This window comes from Lissotriton helveticus, chromosome 9 (assembly GCF_964261635.1).
Source record: "Lissotriton helveticus chromosome 9, aLisHel1.1, whole genome shotgun sequence".
Classification (NCBI taxonomy): Eukaryota; Metazoa; Chordata; class Amphibia; order Caudata; family Salamandridae; genus Lissotriton; species Lissotriton helveticus.
The window spans coordinates 825,636,993-825,660,346 of record NC_136070.1 but is presented as its reverse complement, the minus strand read 5'-3'; the positions used below and the strand labels follow the sequence as shown (position 1 = coordinate 825,660,346).

General features: G+C 46.4%; 1 protein-coding gene across 1 annotated transcript in view; it reads left to right on the top strand.

The window, feature by feature from the left end:
* Window positions 1–22,540, top strand: part of LOC144783003 (putative G-protein coupled receptor 132) — a 170,941-nt gene extending 148,401 nt beyond the window's left edge. The window contains exon 3 of the mRNA XM_078662206.1: window positions 20,177–22,540. Within this exon, the coding sequence (XP_078518332.1) occupies window positions 20,177–21,278 (1,102 nt within the window). The 3' untranslated portion in view covers window positions 21,279–22,540. The remainder of the gene's footprint in view (window positions 1–20,176) is intronic.
* Window positions 22,541–23,354: the final 814 nt, after the last annotated feature.

The following is a 23,354-nucleotide window of genomic DNA, read 5'->3' as shown; positions in this document are numbered from 1 at the left end:
GTGAAAAAGACGCTAGGAGAGGGAGAAAAAAACGCAGAATAACGGAGGCAGCAACAGGCAGCAAAAGGGCACAGCTAGGCAGCTAGGAGAGGGGGGAAAAAACGAAGAAAAACGAAGGCAGCAACAGGCAGCAAAAGGGCACAGCTAGGCAGCTAGGAGAGTGGGGAAAACGAAGAAAAACGAAGGCAGCAAAAGGGCACAGCTAGGCAGCTAGGAGAGGGGGGAAAAACGAAGAAAAACGAAGGCAGCAAAAGGGCACAGCTGATGGAGGCAGTAGCAGGGGTGTGTGGGGGCGACCTCGCCTGGGTACAGGCTCAGCGGCACCACTCTCTTCCCTACACCTGCGTTCTAACGTTTCCAGCTCCGCTTCTCGCCGCAACAGATCCCGCCGCCTCTCCGCCCGAGCCGCCATGCACCAGGAAATGTCCACCCCGTGTAGGGTATGTTTAAGGGCCTCCCAAAGGATCGTCTGGGAGTCCACCGAGTTGTGATTGGTAGTCAGGTAACTGTCAATTTCCCCAAGACATATGTTCTCTGTAGGCAGCCTGTAACAACTGCCATCCAGACATGCGCCAACGGAAAGGGAGCCCGGCCGGGCCAACTCTAAATGTAAGGGCCACCGGCGAGTGATCCGACAGAGCCCTCGGTAGGATATCAGAAGCCATGATCCTCTGCGCCAGTCCCCTAGGGACAAACAAGTAATCCAGTCTGGAAAACGATCCATGTACTGAGGATAAATAAGTGTACTCTCGGCTCGCGCCGTGCCCAAACCTCCAGACATCAGTCCGGTCCAATCCAGTGGCGAGGGCCCGGAGCTTGGTGGGGGGTCCCTCCCCATCTACATCTATGTCAGTCGTCCCCCTCCGCCACCGATCTAGGCGCAGGTCCATCACGTCATTCCAGTCACCCCCAACCATGGCCAGGGTGTCGGGCACTACTCCAGAGGGACATAACCTTCTCCACCAGGGGCCACTGCAGCGGCGGCGGAGCGTATACACTACCAAAGGTCACCCTATCTCCCCCAACCTTCCCTTGGACGAAGATGTACCCGCCCTGTGGGTCGGACCAACTCTGTTCATGTGTAAAGGAGACTCTGTGATGTATGAGAACTGCAACCCCCCGGGAATCCCTCGTAAGGCCTGCATGATAAACATGTGTGTACCCAAAACATTGGAGGCAAAGCGCTTTTGTTCCCAGTAGGTGGGTCTCCTGGAGCATCAAGACATCCGCCCCGGCTCTCTTGGCATATCGGAGCACCGCCCCCCCGCTTCACCTTGTCTAGAACCCCCCGCACATTCCAACTCAAGATACGTAGTGTGCCTGGAGCTACCCACCCCCTACTCTGAACAGGCGACATTTGATGATGGCACTGTATGAGCCACGAAGGCCCCAACGGTCTAGCATGCATACATCCCAATATACAGACAGCAGCAGTTTAAGCGCAACCAAAGCCCCCTCCCTTCCCAACTCAACCACCAACTCCCACCCCACCACCCCCCACCCCCCAACATGGAAGCACCTGCCGCGGTCGGATCGCGGCCTGGTCCCCAACGGGGAACCGAGAGCCACCCCCTCCAATGGATCCCCTGAACATACCCCATAACTAGGGAGTCGCTAATCCCACCCACCCGCTGTGACCGGGCAGGTGTCTAGCCCAATACAAGGCACCTGAGCATTTCTAAAGCAACATAGGATTCCGTGCAAGAGTCACCATCTTCATTTCACCCCATTCGGCTGCTCCTGCCCCGGGTCAGGCCGCAGAGATGTAGATCCCGTACGAGATGCTCCGCCAGACCCCGATCTCCTACGCCGCCTCCGTTGACTTCGCAGTCCCTCCCGGACCAATCCACTCGAGGAAGAGTCAGAGTCACCTCCCAAGGGCGCATGGACCCTGACCTTCACCGTCTCGTCTGTCCACTGAAACACCTCCTCCGGGGAGTCAAAGAAAAGCGTGCGGGACTTGTAGATGACTCGTAGCCTCGCAGGGTAAAGCAGGGCATATTGGAGTTTGAGGCCGCGGAGACGGGCCTTAGCTGCAAGGAACGATTCTCTCTGTTGTTGAACCATTTTCGTGTAGTCCGGGAAAATAAGTGGCATTACCAAACCTGAGTGGGGCTTTAACTCTCGCCTGTCGCAGGATAACATCTCGGTCAGAGAAATGTAAGAACCTGGCGATTATCGGCCTTGGACGCGAGCTAACCGGAGGTTTCTGCATGAGGGTCCGATGGGCTCGTTCCACCACGAAGCAGCAGGAGAGAGTATCCGGAGGGAGCCAACTCTCCAGCCATTGAACCAAGAAGCGTTCCACACTGTCCCCTTCGCATCCCTCCGGAAATTCTACAAAACGGAGGTTGTTCCTCCGCGCCCGGCCTTCTGCATCCTCCACCCGCATGGCCAGGCCCCTCTGCACCTTCTCCATCGCCGCCATCTTTTTCTTCAGAACGGACACATCGTCTTCTACTTCGGAGATACGGGTCTCCGCACCGGTTAATCTTTCAACTGCGTTCCGCAGGTCTTGGCGGAGTAGCATAACATCCGCCCCAACTGCCCCGATCCTAGCATCCAACATGTCTCTGGACTGTGTTATCGTGGCCAGTAGCGCCGCATTGTCCGGGGCCGGAGCCTGTGAGCCGGCAGCGCCCGCCGCTGAACCGGCTTCAGTAAATTTGTCCATCGTCCCCTGTTTAGTGGGACCACTACCCGCGTGGCCCCGCGTCATGGCGGCCACTGCAGGTGAAGACAAGAGTGGGCCCCTCCGCGCCAGGCGCAGTTACTGGTAAAGAGTTGCAAATTTCGAAGAGGCCCGGACGGGCCGACCGATCCACCACCACGGCCCACTGACCAGCTCAGTGCAGTTCTACAGGTAGCGGAGGCAGAAGGGGGTAAATCTGTAGTCTCCTTGCTCCGCTCACCACCAGCCACCACCGGGGTCCGACCAGGCCCCCGAGCCTCACACCCAGGGAGCAGAAAGCACCGTCCAGCCGGGCGAGCACTGGCAGGTCCACTCGCAAGCAGCGCACCCACTGTCAATCCACTGGGCCCCCGGCATCAACACCATTCCAGGGACCAGCAATAAATTCCCACCGGGGCCCGATCTAGCCCCCAAGGTCCCCAGTCTCCGGGGGGGCTCCACCCAGCAGGACCAACCAGCCACGGCATGCACGAGAGGCCTCGAGCACCCCTCAACCCCTTGTAGGCATGCTCCACTCACCACAGTATAAATGGTGCAGTCAGGCACTCTGGGGCACCTCCGGTAATTCGGGATACATGGGGTTGGGCCCCGGACCCCTCCGCCGTCGTGGGACACCCACCGCCGACCAGCAGAGCCCCAAAGCTGTCTCTGTCCGCAGGCCCCATCGAGCGGAGGCCTCAAGATGGCGACCGCGCCCGTCGGCCGCCTCGGGAGCAGGTCTCTCCTCAAGTCCGCCGGTCGCCGCTGCTCCCCTGTCGTGGTCCCAGGGCGGTCATAGGCTGGTTGGCCCCAGGATGTAGCCGCGCAGCTCCACAGCTCAGTGAGCGAGCCGCGCCCGTCTACAGCCGCCTCTGCAGTCCTCGGCAGCCGCCGACCAAGCTCGCCCAGCCCGGACTGCCGCTCACTCTGCCGAGCCTCCACAGGGTCCAAGTCGCCGGCGGACGGACCCCCCAGAGCAGGACGATGAACTGCCGAGCAGGGTGCCCTCGGAGTCGCCCAGGGCCAGGATATGCAGGCAGGATGATTATCGGCTGGTCGGAGCTGACGCTCTACACGACCGCCATGATCGCTGGCTAAGCCACGCCCTCCTTTGAAGTCTTTTTGATAGTCAGCTTGTTCACAGTCTTTTCCTAAAAGCCCGGTGCTATGACAATATGTTGAGCTCAATAACATCGCCCTACATTAATTTTGCATCTGCTCTACCGCCTTAAACACCACATCTGAAGATAGGTTTTTATTTACTGTTCTTACCTCAACATCTACTTAGCTAACCTTACCTTGTGCAGTCATGGTAAGATCGTTGTAGTGAATTCAATATTATTGTCATGTGATTTAATGTATGCAGTATAGTGAGGGTAAAGCACAGCCTGTCACCACTGAGGTGGATCATTTAATCTGCCATCTGCCTTGTCCAATTTTACAGAAAACCCTTCTGAGCTCCAGGAGAGTGAGGTTCCAGCACCAGAAACAGACAGATGTTAGTTACATTGAGCTATAGATGTTCCTGCTATCTTAGGATAGGCAGAACATGACATTTCTTTTTACAATACCCTGTGAACCGTAAAGCCATCCTGAGTTTATTTTTTCAAGAAGTGCGGTTTTTTAAGGGCCTTCCTTATAAATTGAAGACCTATTTTTAAAAACTGTGCTGGTGGAATGAGAATCTCAAGGAACTTTGGTAATAAAACAGGAAAATAATACCTGTGTTATGAGCGGAAAGTTTTTAAAATAGTAACTTGCATTTCAGTTTTCTTTTGAAAAGCGTAATAAGTTTTGCTTTATAATAAGCAATTTTAAAAATTGCTCCCCTTCACCTTGTGACCCCTGTGATTTTCTGCGCCATGTGTGCTGTGCCCCTTAGCGCTTAATGCGTCACACACAATTAACTGTCCCCAGCGCACCCACCGAACTGTACAATATTCACCCTCGAAGTCTGAGTGCCCACAGAGGCGAGTTTCCTTCTTACATAGAGGAGGCGGCATATCTGTCAAAGCTCACGAGTTAGAAACTGGGGAACGAGGTTGAAGTCTCTGCGTCAGCGCAACATCCTGTGATTCCGGGCAAATGTATTAATCTCGGGTGCCTAGAAAAAAAAATGTGAAAGGTAACCGGTTCTCATGTAAAGCGCTCTAAAACCTTCAGGTCGGCATATGTGCTTTGTCTGTTTGGTTTTCACACACCGCATCTGGGAAAGGTGCATTAATGAATCGAGTGTGTGTCTCTCATCCAAGGCCAATTTTTACCACGTTTCTCCTCACAACTACACTCATTCTCCTCTGCCTCTCCATTTCCCTCTCTCAATACCTCACATTTCTACCAAATACATCGATGGCAATGGCTATTCTTTCTCCCCTCAAGTAAACTTTACAAACCCTCCTACAAATCTATTCCTCACACTTTTTTTACCATGCACCTTGACTGAGCCTGGGTGACTGCGTAATTTCCTTTTCCAGAAATGGTGTAAAATGCCCCCCAAAAAAACCCACAAACATACACAATAGTACTCGAAATGTCTATGTCTACTTTGGAATGTTGCCCTTTTTTTCTTTTCTTTCAAAGTGCTTTATTGGATTTTATTAAAAAAAATTAAAAAGTCGCTTACTATACAGCAATGCAGAGCACATGTTGGAAAACTTTATCAAAAATGGGCTGACCCAAAATGGTCCTGGACCTGGGTACAGTTCGTTATGAAAAACAATGGTCCTAGACCTTGATTTAAATTGATTAAAGCAAACCTACAATCATTATTTGTGAACTCTTATTAGAGCCTTGGCATTAGTGGCTCATGGTATTAATACATTCATTAAACTAGAAGTGCAACAACCAAGAACAATATGCTTGGAAACAAAGAATTTTTAATTCCAACGTATTTCAACAGTAAATTGTTACTTTATTTACTTTTAGACACTTAAGGTACACAGAGAGGTTACTCCTAAGGACCCACGTCTGGGCATACCCTGCCAACTTAGGATGAACAAAGCAAACACAAGGAGATGATGGAGGGAGCACTGAAACGTTTCAGACACTCACCCCTGTCACAGATCTAGGTTGAATCCATCATCGTTCTTTAGCTCACTTCGCCATCCCAGTTCAGACCCAGCCATTTGCAAATCAGTCTTGACCCTGTTCCATTTGAGAACAGTCCAGCTTGACTTCCAAGCCATGTCTTCCCTGGACCGGAAACAAGCTTCTTGGGACCAGTTTCGGGGTAACACCCCATATCAGCCAGGACAGCTTGAATTCAGTGGCAAAGTGAGCAAGGAACCCACATCTGGGCATATCCTGCCAATTTAGGGCAAACAAAGCAAACACAAAGAGATGATGGATGGAGTGCTGAAACTTTTCAGACACTAACCCAGTCATAGATCTGGGTTGAATCCATCATCGTTCTTTAGCTCACTTCGCCACCCCAGTTCAGACCCAGTCATATGCAAATCAGTCTTGATCCTGCTCCCCAACGGAACAGTCCAGCCCAAACTGCCAGACCAGTTTCTCCCTGCACTGGAACAAAGCATCCTGGGACTGGTTTCAGGATATCACCCCTCATCAGCCAGGCTAGCTTGAATCCAGTGGCACAGTGAGCAAGGGAGCAGAGCCTGTGTATACTCCTCCCACTTAGGGTGACAAAAGCAAAAGGAATCAATGATGGACGGAATGCTGAACAATGGAAACATTCACTCCACAGGATCTGGGTTTAATCCATTGTTCTTTTGCTCATCACGCCACCCCAGTTTGGACCAAACCATATGCAAATTAGTCTATACCTTGTTCATCATGGGAACATTTCCAGCCCGAACTGACAAGCCAGGACATCCATGGACCGGAAACAAGTATCCTGGGACTGGTTTCGGGACATCAGCCAGGTTAGCTTGAATCCAGTGTTGTAGTGAGCACACAATTCACATCTGGGCCTACCCTTCCCCGCTTAGGGTAACAAAAGCAAAAGGAACAAATGATGGATGGAATGCTGAACAATGCAAACATTCACCCCCAGTCACAAGGATCTGTGTTTAATCCATCGTTCTTTTGCTCACCACACCACTGCAGTTTGGACCCAGCCTTGCCAACACTTCAACCAGAAAGTGTTGGCAGCCATCTTGTGGTGGGGGTGGGGGGGAAGGGTAGAAACACCCTGATGCCGTAGGCAACTTGGAGGGTGGGGGCAAAATAAGCATTTTTTTTATTTATTTGGTGGGCTCTACAGATCCAGCTGATTTTTTTTTTTAAACTAAGCGCCGGCTTCCATGCTTCATTTATTGTCAGCCCCTGGGTGGGCCAGGTTCTGGGGGCATGTGTAAATATGTAAGGGGGGGTGCAAGGTTCCCCTTCCTAGAATCCCTAAAGCCCCGGGGACCACCACCACCCCAGGGCATGTTTATTTATGCTGGGGTTGACCTAGCGCAACCCCGCGTCCTGGGGATCGCCATCTCCCCAGGGAAAGTTTTTTAATGTGGGTGTACCCATGCGACCTCCCCATAGCACCGGGGACTACCACCTCACCCGGGCTAAATATAGTATTAATGCGGGGGGCTCTTCCCCGAGCAAATGTAAACAATTTAAAGCTGAAAGTGCAACCTGTCTGTTTCCCTGATCCCTGTCAAGTGAGAAGGGAAACAAACAAATTACTTTGTGATCCTGGGAGTTGTATGTTAGCACATCTCTGCGTATCAAAGCAATGATGGCTCCGGTCCTCAATGTTTAAAAAGTTGTTGCCCTGGGTGGTACCAGGGCGGGGTGGGACCAGGGCACCCACGCCATAGGCTGGGCCCCAGGGGATGGGGTTCATGGGCATGAAATGGGCCCAGGAGAGGGTCACGCGGCCCCCCTTCCGTAAAAAAAAAAAAGAAATAATATAAAAAAAGGCCAGGACCTGGGGGACGGAGTCCTTGGTGCCAAAAATCCCTCAAAATATATTTTTTTTTAAAAAAGAAGCCCCCCTCCTTTTAACTATAATTTTTTTTTTAATGAGAAAAGGCCAGACCTTGGGGACCCTATGGCCCAAGGAAGGAGGGCTACGGGGGCTCCCTTCCTTTATTTAAAAAAATAAAAAAAATTAAAACAAAACAAAGGTGCCTAAATCGACCCAGGGAGGGTGCAGCTCCCCTCCCCATTCTAAACATGACTGGCCCTGGGGGATGGGGGTCCTCGGGCCAAAATCAGCCCCCCTTCCCTCTGAAAAAAAATAACCCATCCGCTTCTACGCCATTCTGCAAACACAACTCGTGGTGCACTTCTGGTAGGGAGATGAAGTCAACTTCACTCCTGAGGGACCTAGGAAGCCAAGAAGCATTCCTGGTACTGCCTGTAAATCCTACACAACAGGATTCCTGAGAGCTGGTCGGAGGCCCAGATTTCTTTCTCCACCACTCTGCAAACACAACTAAAACAAATGTTACAGGAACAGTATAGTTAGGAATTAACCTTTAAAACAACCTTAGAAATTCACTGAAAAACAAAAGGTTACAGAGACATTATAGTTAGGCTCAGGTTTCACTCGTATAAAACCAGAGAAATTCAGCAGTTATAGTTGCCTGAGCTTACTATAGCTTTTGCCACCGCAATTCTCTGCTTATAACCTCACATATTACATCACTCATGACATGATCAGTGACATCACTCATGACATCTCAAATGACAGCACTGATGACAACATCCACAGAATCTCTGATGCACCTACTCACACCGCATATACCCTTTCATACACCCACTCCAACTTCCACACTACCATTCTCAAACCCATTCATACACCCACACCAGTGCTTACACAGGCACTTCCTGATTCTTAGGACTACACACACATCCACTCACTCACCCATAGAGCCTTGCATACACTCACTCACTAATACAGCCACTAACATATCCACTTATACACCCATACGGCCACACACACAGTCAGTCACCCATAGAGCTACTCACTCATATAGTCAGTCACACAGTGACTTACTCACCCATACACTTACACATTCATCCACTCACTTACTCATACAGATAAACACACTCACCCATAGAGCACCTCTCACAATCACTCACTCACACAAACAGTCACTCATATACCCCAACATTCAATTCAATAAAATCTTTATCCGATCTCTTTAAGAACAGATAATAATTAAGTTTGAAGTCGATGATTGTTAATAAAAAGATTTTTTTTAAAGCAGACAATAAAAGCACAGATTCAATCAGTATTTAACCAAGCATATAAAAGTTTTTCGAAAAACATTTACAATAATTTAAAACATGTGGAGCTTTACGTGCCCCTATATAGCAGGTCGTATTATACATGAAATTATTGTTTAAAATGATTATACCATCTGGCAGCCTCGCGCCTTTCTCTTCTTCATACAGGCCCACAGTAAGATAGCTACTGAAAAAGAGACAAACGGGTCAGGTAGGAGTTTTAGAAAATAGAGTGCCACCCGGCATTGACTGAAATTGTGGCACCTTAGAATTGGAAAAATAAAGGCTTCTCTTTCTGTCTTGTAAAACTCACAAAACAGTTTGAGGTGTGGGTCAGATTGAGGAGAGTGATTGTCACAAGAGCACAGCGTCAAGTCTGAGTGTTTAAATTTTCTCTCATGGTACCCTAACATCAAAAGGAAGAGGTTCAGACGAAATCTCAGTAGTATGTATCTATGCTGCGCTATTGTAGTGCGTGCTAAGTGGGAATATCGTCCCTCTAATCTAGGGGGGATCTGATCATAAGCAAGGGCCGCCTTTTGCCTATGATTTCTTTCACTTCGGAAATAGTTGGCATGCCGCAAAAATGTCTAGAATAATTTCTGTTTTGACATCCTCCTGCAAGCGGTTTGATCCTTGAATAGTTATCCCGGCCCAATCGCTCCTAATTCTGACTCCACATAACTGAACCATCTGATCTTATTATAATATTCTAATCTCAAACAATCTCTACTTATATTTTGTGTTAAATTGACTGTGGTCCTGCGCCATATTGAGAACCATAAAAGAATTGGCGCCAGTCTAATGGTGGTCTGCCATGTATGGGAACCCTAATTCAAGGTGTGACATATAATTTGAAAAAGAATGAGGTAAGGACACCCATGATTTACCTCAACACTCACCTATACTGCCTTTCACATATGCAGTCACCCGTATACCACTGGCACATCCACTCACTCACAGCCAAACACATACTCACCCACCCATACAGCCCATCAGAAATGCACTCACTAACCCATACTGCCACTGACTCAACCACTCACTCATACATTTAGGCAGTGACAAACGCCCTCACCCACCCACACAGACCTTCAGACACCCATACAGGTACTCAGACAACCAATCACTCAGCCATACAGCCACTCACACACCCATACAGCCACTTAAACACCAACTAACACACTGATACAGACATTCACACACCACTCACTAAACCATACATTCACTGTGACACCTAATCCCTCACTTATGCAGTCAGTCACGCACCCACTGAATAATCCATAAAGGCACTCATACACCCACTGATCCACCAATACACTTTGCAATATGTATTTAACTATCACGTTTCTGTAGCCTTTGTTTTTTTCAGTAAAAGTAAATAAATAAATAAATAAATATGTATATATACAATATATATAATATATATATCGGCGTACTGCTGGTGGGGCGACGAGGTCCCCTTGCGTCCTGAGGGCCTCAGGACTAAAGTGGAGGCGTGTTTACAGAGTGGTGGAGAAAGGGAGCATGGCCTCCAACCACCTCTCAGCAATCCAACTGCGTGGGGCTTACTGGAGGTAGCAGGGGGGCTAGTTGGCCCCAAGGGACCCTCAAGAGTCAACGGAACTTCATCCTCCTAATAGTAGTGTGCCAGGAAGCACGTTTGCAGAGTGGTGTATAACCACTCTTACAATCCCACTGTGTGGGGCTTACTGGAGGTAACAGGTGGGCTAGTTGGCCCCTAAGGACCCTCAGCAGCGAAGGCGACTTCCTCCCCCAACCAAGAGCGCACCAGGAGGCGGGATTGCAGAGTGGGGAGAAAGGGGGCATGGCCTGCTCTCAGAATTCAGCAATCCTGCTGTGTGTGACTTACTGGACGTAATAGGAGGGGTCGTTGGCCCCCAAGGACGTCCTTGGGGGCAAACTACCCCTCCTGTTACCTCCTGTAGGTCCCACACATCAGGATTGCTGAGAAGTTGTCTTAGGCCACTCTCTCTTTCTCCACCACTCTTCAGCCTTGCCTCCTGGCGCACTACTAGTTGGGGGATAAAGTCCCCTTGGCTCCAGAGGGACCTTGGGGGCCAAGAAGCCTTACTGGTACCTCCTGTAAGCCCTACACAGCTGAATTCTTGAGAGCTGGTCGGAGGCCCATCCCCTTTCTTCACCACTCTGCAAATGCGACTGCTTGATAGTAAAAACGTAGAAATTCACTAAAAAAACAAAGGTTACAGGGACGTTATAGTTAGACTGATATTTCACTTGTACAAAACCAGAGAAATTAATCCATTATAGTTACCCGAGTTAACTATAACTTGCGCCACCGCAATGCACTGCTTATGACCGCACATATTACATCACTCATTACATGGTCAGTGACATCACTAATGACATCTCAAATTACATCACTGATGACATGTGATGTGAAATACTTGGGATCCTGGTGTTGTGTAAACATAAAAAATATCAATTACAGCATGCCATCAGAAACTCTGTTCATTATCCCAAAAGTTTAATACATGTCCCACCATGTGAATCAGGTATTCTCCTGCCTAGACCTGCATCGTAGCAAATTTCAGTACTGACTTAAATGTCCCAATATGTGCAGGTCAACCCGGTCATATAACCATCCCCTTTGGGGAACAATCGATACTTTAAACTGACATTTTACATATTCATGAGATGGTTATATGACCGAGACAACCTGCACATATTGGGACGAATATGAATGGAAGTGTATGTTTTTCTTAGTTGGGGTCTAAGTCGCACATGTCCACATGTACCACTGGCATGACTTCCCTATAACGAAAGTACCACATTTGAATAGATTACAGTACTAATAACATATCAATAAAATAGCATGTGCTCAAGAGAGAATGAGCATCTAGATAACATTATTTTAAATTCTCCCAATTGTAAAATTGAGAAATGGGACTCAAAGACAAACAGATCATACAAGTGTCCCTAGGGATAAGATGCAACGTTAGTGAAAGTGCTACGCATTTGGCTGTTTATACTTATTTAAGATTAAACCATTTTCATACATATTTCATGGGAGAAAGTGCAGCCTGCTCAGATGTTGCACTAGTCGAAAGTGACATGTGCTCCAAAGAGGTTTTAAGCTCATTCAAAACCAGATCATTATCATATGTATTCATAAAGTGCAACATGCTTAAATGTTTATACTTATTCAGGACTAGATCATTTTCACATATATTATGCTTAGATTTTATGCTAGTTGAAAGTAGTGCTCAAAAGAAAGTTTTCATGGTGTCTCATATGCCCGCCCTTAGAGGGACTATGGGCATGTTAGGACAACATCTTCTTAAAACCTACTCTGTGAGGCAGTGCAAAATCTGAGATCAATAGGTGCTTTACGTTTAGGGATCCAATTATTACGTGATGCTCTAGTGAATTGATTTACTTGTGCAAGATGGCTTGTTCTCTTCAGTAAGAAGTGCAAGATTTAAGGTGCAACCCCACTGAGGAACAATTAGTTCCCATGATTACCTCTCAAGGAAAGTGTAATGTAGAGGAGGGGTAGATAGTCACTAAGGATGCCCAGTCGTCATTCAAAGGAGAGTGCAGTGTGCTCATTCACAGTGTATATGAGCTAGAATCATTATCAAAGTATCAATTAAATGAGAAGTTAAACATTTAGAGAAGGACATAAAAGGGCACTCACTAAGGAGACATTTCCTCATTCAAAGTAAAAGTGCAGTATGCTCAATTATGGTGCAAATGAGCCAGAATCATATAAACCAACAATTAATCAAGACATCAAGCACTTTGGGAGGGACATGGAGGGAGGGGTTCTATTGCACATATCAAAGCATATATTAGCATTGATCATTCATGGTTCATGTTTAAACTCCAGATGTACATGAAGCTCTGCATCCGTGTTATGTCCCCAAGGACCTTCCGTGCCCAATGTCATAATCAATCTGGACTCCTCTCTCCTTAGTTCCTTCTCTCTGTTACCTGCATGTGGATCGATTTTAACTTGTTTGATCCCATAGTACTTAAATCATGCTAGGGATCATCCATGGTGTTGTTCAAAATGACAGGCCATAGGGTAACTCCTGTCCCATTCTGAATGGCAGCATATGTTGGGAGGATCCTGATTTTCAGTTTTTTAATTGTGCTCCCCAAATAGTTTGTTGCATACACATTCCAGCACATGCACAGCATGATCTGTATTATAGTTTATTCTGTCCTGAATCACAACATTGCGGTCCTCAAATGTTTTATATGATTTTTGATTTAGTACATATTGACAGGCCTTACAGGATATGCATTTCATAAAACCCTTCATATTTTCTGATAGTTAATCTTTCTCCCTCCTTGGATCAAAGAAACTTTGTGTTAGGGTGTCCAATTACCTTGTTTTCCAAGAAGTTATATGAGGACCGGAGCCAATGACCTCTTTCAGATGTTCGTCTTTGTCTAGTATATGCCATTTGTTTTTTAGGATCCCTTCAGTGCTTGATTGAGCCAGATTAAACTCAAAGAAAGGTCTCTGTGCCTTTTCATCTTTTGGGGTAAGTTTCCTACTTAGTATAGTAAAAGGTTAATTTGCTTTTTTCTGGCCATTTCCTTAGCGTCCTTCAGAATACTTGATTGATATCCATGTTGAGCAAACATCTCATCATCTTGGTCACCTCTCTCACAAACTCAAAAACATCTCCTCACTCTCAACATCTGACCATAGGGTATACTCCATTTTAACACAGTAGGATGACCGCAATTTGCATGTAAAAGTGAATTCATGGCTGTGACTTTTCTGTGGATCGTGCTTTTTAATTTGCCAACAATGAGACAACTCAAAATCCAAAAACTTCGTGCATTTGGTGGTACATGGTAGTGAACTGGATGTTAAAGTTGTTGGAATTCAATTCCTGTATGAAGTTATTCAGTTCCAGTTCCTCTCCTTCCAATGAAGCATGTCCATAACACAAAATTCTTCATGTAATAGTCATTTTCTCAGGCCAGGCTACCTCCTCTACCACCACCCTATGATCAAGTTTGCGTATGTGTGGCCGATAGAGGTACCCATCGCTGTACACTGATGTGGTAGGTAAATCCTATTGTTAAAGATGAACACATTGTAAGTAAGACAAAAGTACAGCATGTCCATCATCATTTGTGTTTTCTCCAGATGTTCAATGAGTCTATCACTCAAGAAATATTTGCAAAATTGCAATCCATCATCATGGTTGTTTGAGGAATTAAATGGTGTGACGTCAAGTGTGACCATGATATATTCTGGTTTCCAGGGTATCACATCCACTTTTTGTAAAAAGTCAGGGGAGTCTCTTAGATAGGATGGTTGCAGAAATAGATCTAGATACCTAGAATTGTTCTCTAAAAGGGAATCAATAAAGCGGACTATTGGTGCAAGGTGCAAGTAGACATGAAGTCCTTACTGCAGGACTGGAATCCCCTAAGAGTCCATGCAACCCCACACACCTACATTTCCAGCATCTCCTTTTCAATACCCTCCCACACTTGAAAAGTTTGAAATTTACTCCTGACAAAGACAGAAGTAAAATGTTATCCAGGTGGAGTTTAAAGGGAGTGAAGGGAAAGTGGCAATGCAATTGCTCAGTAGATTTTCACATGAGCAAATATATGTGTGTGTACTTTTGTGACTTTCTTTAGGAATTAAGCCCCTACTTTATTTTCATGTCGCCCATATTGTTGCCTATATGCTGATTTTCTCTTCTAATGGTTTAAAAAATATATATAATTGGTATACAGCAAACATGTTTTGATATCTGAAATTGCATGATAGTTTAGCAACACTTTTTTTTGGTCAAATTGCATATATTTTTGTGTACATTTTACTTTGAAAGCAAACAATCACCAATCTTCCTTACAGGGTCTGGCATGCATTGACATATAATGAGGAAGTGTTCTGGAAGCATTATCAGTAACCTTAAATTATTACATTTTTAAACCTTGTGCACTTATTTTATACTGGACTACAAATTGTAACGCAAGTTGAGCACACAGTTCACTGCAGTTCCTTAGGGCGCTCACCTAGGGCTGTGTGAGAAGTTGGCCTGGCATATAATGTCCACTATTCTAGTGGGCACCTTGCACCAGTCCAAACGACCCATATTGATGGTAGGTTTAGACAACCTTTATAGAAAGCTATCCTAGTGGTAGCTGTGGAGACGTCTGATAGCCAGAAACCGGTTCTAGGATGCTTGATTCCGGTCCAGGAAAGACATGGCTTGGCAGTTCGGGCTGGACTGTTCCCATGAGGCACAGGGTCAAGACTGATATACATATGGCCATGTCTGAACTGGGGTGGCTTGGTGAGCAAAATAACGATGGATTAAACCCAGATCTGTGACTGGGGGTGAATGTTTTGCCATTGTGCAACATTCCGTCCATCATCTTGTGTGTTTTGCTGTTCAGCTGTGGAGGGCAGCCTTCAGGCTAAGTCTTGAAGGAATGTAAAGCAGCTTGTTTTACCAGTCTATAATCTCTTGAATGACCAAATGAAAAGAGCACCACACCAGGTATATATATAAAAAATATTTGTATTTGTTCTAAACACACCCCTCTAGTCTCTTTATGAGGCTAGAGACAAAAGTACAATACAAGAACTTAAATAGCACACAGTAAATTAGCACAGAATACGTTTTTACCTAGGGGCCTTACAAACCATATACTAGGAAAGTGGTATAAGTACTGCTCAGAGCATAGAGACAAGGCCTAGGGCCTGCAGAACCGCTGGGGCAACCAGGAACCACCCAAGGTAGGGACGCAGGAGACCCACGGGGGGCGCGTGCAGTGTCTAAACACAGCCGCGAATCACCATGACTTCTATGGAGAAAGTTAAATTTACAGTTTTAAAGTTTAAGGACACTTAGGAGTGGACTACCGTAAAACCCTTGCAGTACTGGACACTTCGAGAGTCAAGACCCCCGGGAGCACCAAAGTACTCATGTTAGCTCACCCAGGGAAGCCAGGTGCATAGGTGTCTTTTCGTGTCGGGTTTCGTTGTCGTTTCCAATGGAAAGCTGCAAAGAAGTGCTGCAGACGACCAAGAGAAAAGTGTCCGGATGGATCCAAGGGTGGATCGGAGATCTAAAGAGAAAGCAGAGGGGACAGAGTCTGGGTCACTAGTCAGTGACCAGGGTGGCGACAAGAAGATGCCAGCCGATGTTGGGTGCTTTCAAGTGAAGTAGGTGAAGCTTGACTCTTCAGCTACGAGGACCAGGAGGCGTTAATGATAACCAGGAGCTGGATTCGAGCTGTCCCACAAAGGATGTTGAGTACTGCAGCATCGGTATCAGGATTGAACCCAACAAGCCTGGGCAACAGCAACCCACGCAAGATGACAAGATAGGCTTCGGTACAGAACAGCAAGGTCTGAGGGACTCACCCTTTGGAGGGGAGTCAGGGCACATCTGGAGCAACAAGGAAAGCCCAAGAAACAAAGGATTGCCCTTTGTGGGGACCCACTAGCCAACAGACTAGGGACCGCGAAGGAGCCTCAAATGAAAATTCTGAAAGCGGGCCCACGGAACACTCGTGGAGTGTAGGCCCACAATCTTCAATGCAAAAGGTGCTCAGGGCTTGGACTACAACTAGCCCAATGCACAACTTCGAGAAAGCTCAGGAAGTTAATGCACTAGCAAATGTGCAGGATGTCCAGGAGTTCCGATCCCACATCTCTCGTGATAGCTACAGGTCTTAGCTTCGCTGGGGACTCGTGTCAGCCTCGGAGATGTCTGGAAGTCCATGTCCTGTGTCACAGATTCTTCGGGATCCGTCGGGAGCCTTGAAAATGCAGACTGGAAAGACGCTTCTTTGGTGCCTGTTTGAACAGGGGAGTCACTCCTTGACCCCAAGGGAGATTTCTTCCGTCTTCCAGTCGATATGGAATGTCGAAGGTCCGAGATTTATGTTTCAGAGTTTCATCCAGGGTAATCTAAAGTCCTAGGGACTGGGTTCCTATACTTTTACTAAGTTTAGGAGTTGGACTAACTCTAGGGTCGCACCTATGGGAGGACCTGGGGAGGGGGTGGTTACACCCCTTCCCCTTTGTCCAGTTTCACGCCAGAGCTGGGGCTGAGTGCCCCAGCAACCGGTTTGAACTGGGAAATGCATTGGACACCTTGTGTGCCCCAGGCAGTGTCTGAAAAGCAATCATTGAATGCACCCAACCCTGCCCCAATACACTAAAGTCTGTCTGGGGAGGTGCTGGTACCTCCCTGGACAGGAAACCTATTGTCTAAGCCTCCCCTGCCGGAGTTTCGTCCAGCAGCAGGAGGTCAGACTCGTGTCTGTGGCAGCAGCATCCATTTTGTGATGCTGGGGCTCTGTTTAACTTCTACCAGGTTTATCAGTGTGTACATGTCTTCTCCCTCTAGAAGGGTGAAATGCTACCCCCGCCGCCAGAACTGGCGGGGGGTAGGATTCCAAAGTGTTTGACACCAAACACGACATGTTTTGATAAAGCCATTCCAAAGTTAGCATTAATTGAGAGGATTATAATGCACTCAAGAGTATATGGTATGGCTATATCATAGAACAGCTATAAGGAAGGGATTACAAAAGCTGCAGAGCGGCCCAGCTCATGCTAGGGCACCCTCTCACACAAAACTAAGCACTCTGCCTTCAGGATTGTCAAGACCTGCCACAGGAGTGACTTATAGGTTTATATGTGTCTATATATATATATATAGGTAGATATAGGTATACTAATATCTATGTAAGGGGTGCTTACACCACCTTACCCAGGCTGCAAGTGCAGACCTGTGGTGCCATTTCCAAAGGCTTCCCAGGGGTGGCATAATACATGCTTCAGCCCCTGGCAGGCCTCTGGGGTACCTATGCCCTTGGTACCTAAGGTACCATATACTAGGGACTAACAAGTGTAACCCAGTAACCAATCTGGAGTGTAAATAATGTACATGCAATGAATTTAGAGAGGAAAGCAGATAGGCTGGGGCCCTGAATAGCAGGATCCCAGCCAACTACGTCAAAAACCAACAAAACACCAGGCAAAAAGTGGGGGTAACCATGCAGTCGGATTCCACCTTCCTACAGGTTGGACTGAGGAACCAAAAGCAGCCCTAGCAAAAATGCTCAGACCAGCCTGCTTCCTTCCTCTTCTATCATACTGTCTTTCTATCTTCTCCCTCTGTGATCCATTTCTCTCTCTGCACCCTCACCCCGCAGTCTCTTTCTCTCTCTTTTGAAGCCACCCCACGATTGCTGCAAGGAGATGGGAAAAGTGACAGAGACACCAGGAGTAGCCATGGGCTTTCGAAACCGACCTCCAAATGCCCGATGGAACAAATGGCGTGTCTTGCTCTGCGCTCACCCTAATAGTAAACCTTTTGCATCATGAACAATATATGCAAATTTAAAGAACTTAGGGGCATATCAACAAGGCCCGGAGTTAAAATTAGCGGCGCTTTAGCGTCCGTTTTCTGATGAAAAGCGGCAATAATTTTAACTTACTATTAGCAAAAACACGCTAACGCGTGAATCCATGATTCTTCGCCCATTTCCTTTGTGCCTCGCCTCACTAATGAGATGCGAGGTAGGCGTGCCCGTCTGAAATACTGTGAAAATCTTCGCTAAAACAGCTTCTCCGTATTTACAAGGGTACCGTTAACCTGACTAGCGACGTAAAAAGTTGTGCTAACCAGGTTTTTCGCCGTTTTCTTACACCTGCTTTTTTCCAGACTATGCCATATCTATAATGGGAGGTGGATTATCATCCTGAGTCCACATCTCCCTATTTACAAATTTCTTCCCTAACGCTGTTCCCTATCTCTGGGAATCCAGTGATATTGCCCCTTATCGCCGGATTTCTATCGCCTTGACGATGCGCTGTTAATAGTGCGCTGACCAGGCGATAGAATCCGGCAATAGACGGCGTAAGGATTTGTCACGCTAAAAGTGGTCAGCGATTAATATCGCTGCAGCTTGTTGATATGCCCCAAAGACACATTAATACAAATCTTGCCTTAGTTGCAGACCATCCTCTTTCACAAATCCATAATTTATTACTGTGAACTAGCAACCAAAGGGTTCATGCTGCAGGGATTGGGCCTACTTGTCCAGTGAGTGGACAAAATAAACATGAACACTTATTTTAAACTGCAAACAACAGGTCTTGGATACGAAAACCCAATTAAAATTGTCTTTCACAAAAGTATGGATAATACAGACAGTCTTCTGGTATCACTCCTCGACTGAAACACTTGGCAATTGGATTTTTAAAGAAATAACCTGCATGTGTTCATCTACATCCAACAATTATATACCGATATGTACACAGTACTTAGATACTATAAGATGAAGACGGATTTTTGACTAAAAGATGCTGTCAATGTCGTTTTTAGAGCTATGAATTACAAAGTAAATCAAAACATGATCTCGTCAATCAGATGTGGGTTGTTTACCCTATAAAAGATTGTATAAGAATTATTGCTGTGGTTGAAAGGGGCACATCTGCTTGTAATGGATGATCAACTGAAACACCTGGTAGATAGTTCCCAGTGCAACAGATAAGGAGTAGCTGGCGTCAGATACCTCTCGCCAAGAGACAAGGGGGCATATTGTCAAGAACGGCGTTAAAATTATCGCCGGTTTAGCGGCAGAATACTGCCACTAAAGCAGCGATAACGGGCTTGATAATACGCCCTGGAGAATTCCAATAGAAGCCCATGTTCACTCCAGAACATAGCCTTCTATTGGAATTCTCAAGGGCATATTACCAAGACAATTATCGCCGCTTTAGCGGCAGTTTCCTGCCGCCAAACTGGCATTCATTTTTAACGCCGTTCTTGATAATACATCCCAATGTTATTTTGTGCCTCAAGCATAGAAACACTTGCACCCATCATGTTGGTTTTTAAAGGCATAGAGACTGCGAATTAAACCAGTTCTCCTAGGTTTGGCAGACTATGATGAAAAGAGACTGGTAACACTTTTTAGCAATTCCCAAAAAGCTCCGCACACATAGATCAATTGTGATGTTTCTTAAAGATTAAAAAAATGCATGCATTTAAACCAAGTTTTTTTTGTTTTTTTCAAAGCAGTTCATCTGGTTTATTTTACACCCAAATACAATTGCTATTAAATGGTGATACTTTAACTTAGATGCATTTACATAATAAAATAAATGCTAATTATTAATGAAAAGTTATTCTCTTTTTGTCGCCTGTACATTTTGCATTGATCCAATGTATTGGAAAGACCGTTCTCAGCGCGGAGGATGGTAGCTTTGGTATTTCCCTAAAAATGATATTTTTTCCATTTTTTCTCTTCTTTTTGCAGCCACGTCAGGGTCTCGTCAGATGGACTTCGGAGAGACCTTGCTGTATCACCAAGTAGAAAGGCCATGAACAACAGTACTTGCTGCCCCTCCACGGACTCCCCCCGCTGCGGCATTGACTTCTGGGCTGGCAGGGTAATCGTGGTGACTGTCTACAGTTCTGTCTTCCTGCTCGGCTTGACGACCAACTTGTTGACCCTATGGCCCATAATCCAGCAGGTGCGACAGCAGAAGAATGTGCTTGGCATCTACCTTTTAACCCTGGTCACATCGGATCTACTCTACATCCTAACCCTCCCACTCTGGGTTCTCTACGTCTTTGGTGGAAGTGTCTGGAACCTTGGCAATGAAGCCTGTGCTCTGGTGGCCTTTGTTTTCTACTCCAACATGTACATCAGTGTCTGCCTCCTCTGCTGCATTTCCTTGGACCGATATTTGGCAGTGGTGTATCCCATCCGCTCCCTGGCGTTCCGCAGCCGGAGGGCAGCGGGGGCCACGTGCTTCGTAGTCACTATCGTAGTTTTTGCCTTCCACTTGGGTGTCACAGTTGGGTCGGATGAGCATGATGGCGTCTCCTGTTATGACACTTACCCCTTGCAGAGGGGCGTGGCCAAGTTTAACTACTTCCGCTTTGTTGCTGGCTTCCTACTGCCCCTGGCAGTCCTAGCAACCTCCTACCTGAAAATATTTCAGGGGGTAAGGCAGAGCAGCTCCTTGAGCCAGGAGAAGAAAGCCAAGGTCAAGCACCTGTCCATAGGGGTGATTGTCATATTTCTGCTGTGCTTTGCCCCATACCACCTCCTTCTCCTCCTGCGGACTGCGGTGTTCTCCTCCTACGCCGACCCTGACGCCAGTTGTGTTTTTGAGCGGAAGGTTCATGTCTATTTTTCCGTAGCACTTGCCATGTCCAGCCTCAATAGTGCCCTGGATCCCATCCTGTACATTCTGGTCAGTGACAGTGTGAAGGAGGATCTAAAGCGTGCTTTTCGGTGCCAAGCAAACCTGTGCCAGAGTAGCCAGGCACCAACAATGAATCCTGGTATTAAGAGAACTCTTGAAGGGAAAATGCACACCCCAGACAACATAGCTACCATGATGGAGTGAGGTGACATCTGAAAGAGATTGGAGATCTAGGATTGGACATCTGAGATGATTGGTTACCACAGATCTATGTAACTGGAAACATAGGTCTCATAAAGTGACCGCCCAACAACATGGTCCTCAGGTGCAAGCGAGAGCTGCTGTTCAGGATGGCAGAATAAGAAATGTTGAACATAAATCCATGAGAAAGACAGAGCCTTGGTCAGAAAGGGTGTGACCAGCAGACTGTAAACTTTGAGAGCTGTGTGTCTATATGCTGCTTCCCAAAAGACACAACATGGACGTTCAGTGTTGGAAAGGTCCCACCTGTAGCCGCAGACGAAACATGCTGGTTCCTTTTGTTGCAGCCTGTCCATGTACCATGTATTTATTCACAGCTGGATGTAAATAGGATCCCTACTGAACACATCAGTTTTTTCTAGGAGTTAGAGAATCAGACTACCACAACAAACATGACTAAGCATGAGTGGCTGCTGGTCTGCCACTGATTGTGCAGGATCACACCTTGTTCAGGCACAAACACACTTCACAGTGCAGGAAAGCGCAAGTGTTACACTGAAGTGCCAGGCTCTCACGTTGGACAGCAACAGCATTATTTGAGATTCAAAGTTCTAGACTTGGGAACCCTACTGCAGGGGGATTCCTGCTTATACAGCGTGCGCCAGTTCAGGTGGCCAACTGTACAGGTTTATGTCCTCAGCCATAGAACAATAGGATTGCCTACTTTGTGCTAAAAATATTACAGGCACATGAATCCATGAGCTGGGTTATCTCGTGGTACGCACACACACATGTTACAAGCATCAGAGTCCAGAACTCTTTCACTGGTTATGCTTATCCTTTGTGCTAACACCTCAGGGGGCTACTCAGAGGTCATGGGGTAAACTTTGGCTAGTGGAGCCATCCTCAGGCTCAAAGGTTTTGCCTCTTGCAGGGTAATGCTTCAGGCAGCAGAGCGATCTCTGAGGTACACACATTTTGTAATTTCATGCTATTGTTTTTAGGATGCACCATGTGGATGCCTTAGACTGGAATCACATCACCTTGGCCACATAGCTGTGGTAGATTGGTGCTGTAGGCCACAAGACCATCTCTCAGGACAAAAATGATCTATCTAGCTGTTTCAGAGCTGCTCATTATGGTCCACTAATGCTGTAGCCAGATGCTATGGACTGTAGAGATATCCAAAAGGAAATACACATCTGGCATTTGAGTAGGAGACAAAAGCTGATATTTGCCATGCTCCAATAAAGAGAATGAAGCCGTGTTTTACTGAATAATTTTTCTTACACCTGAAACTGGGTCACAAATATGTCAGCTCACAGGATGTGTGCGAAGAGAGAGAGAAAGAGAGAACTAGAAACCAATTTGTATAGATTTGGTTGGAGACGGTCTGGCGGTCCTGACCGTCTGAGACTCAGCGTGGCCATCATAAACTCAACTGTACTCACAAAAGCTTGTTCTGGAGCATATCTGGAGATACCGCAGTACTTTTTGAGATTTACTGAAATAAAGGTTTTAGAATTCTACATGAACATCTTATAGTTGCTTTGGCTCTCTCTCAATTTCAAAAGACCAAGGCCTGGATTCAGAGTATGGTGAAACTCTCAGAATAATTACCACACAGTAAATACTGATTCTTGAAATGTGTGAGAGGAAAATTGCAGGAGATGGTTTTCTGATCCCTGTGATTATGCACAGACGTTCTTGCCCTGTCAACACCCAATACATTTATGTAAAGACCAAACGACCATGTTACATATATCTATATTAGTTATGGACCATCCGCATTATCAACACATTGTACCTATTGCGTTAGAATTAAAGGTTTGAGTGATCAGAATTGAGATCTCTATACTTTTGACAATAAAAGAGCATATGAGGTGAATTATAATTTCAAGCAGAGGCCACAATCACAGAGGCTTGCTTTTTCATCTGCTATCTTCTAACCCCCTTAAAGCCTAAACAGTAGAACTTGGCCCAATGCACATAGGTAGCATTTATATCCTAACCCCAAGCATCCAATTAGGGAACATATAGGATTGGATCTCTACCTTCTCCTCAAGCCTATTGTACACA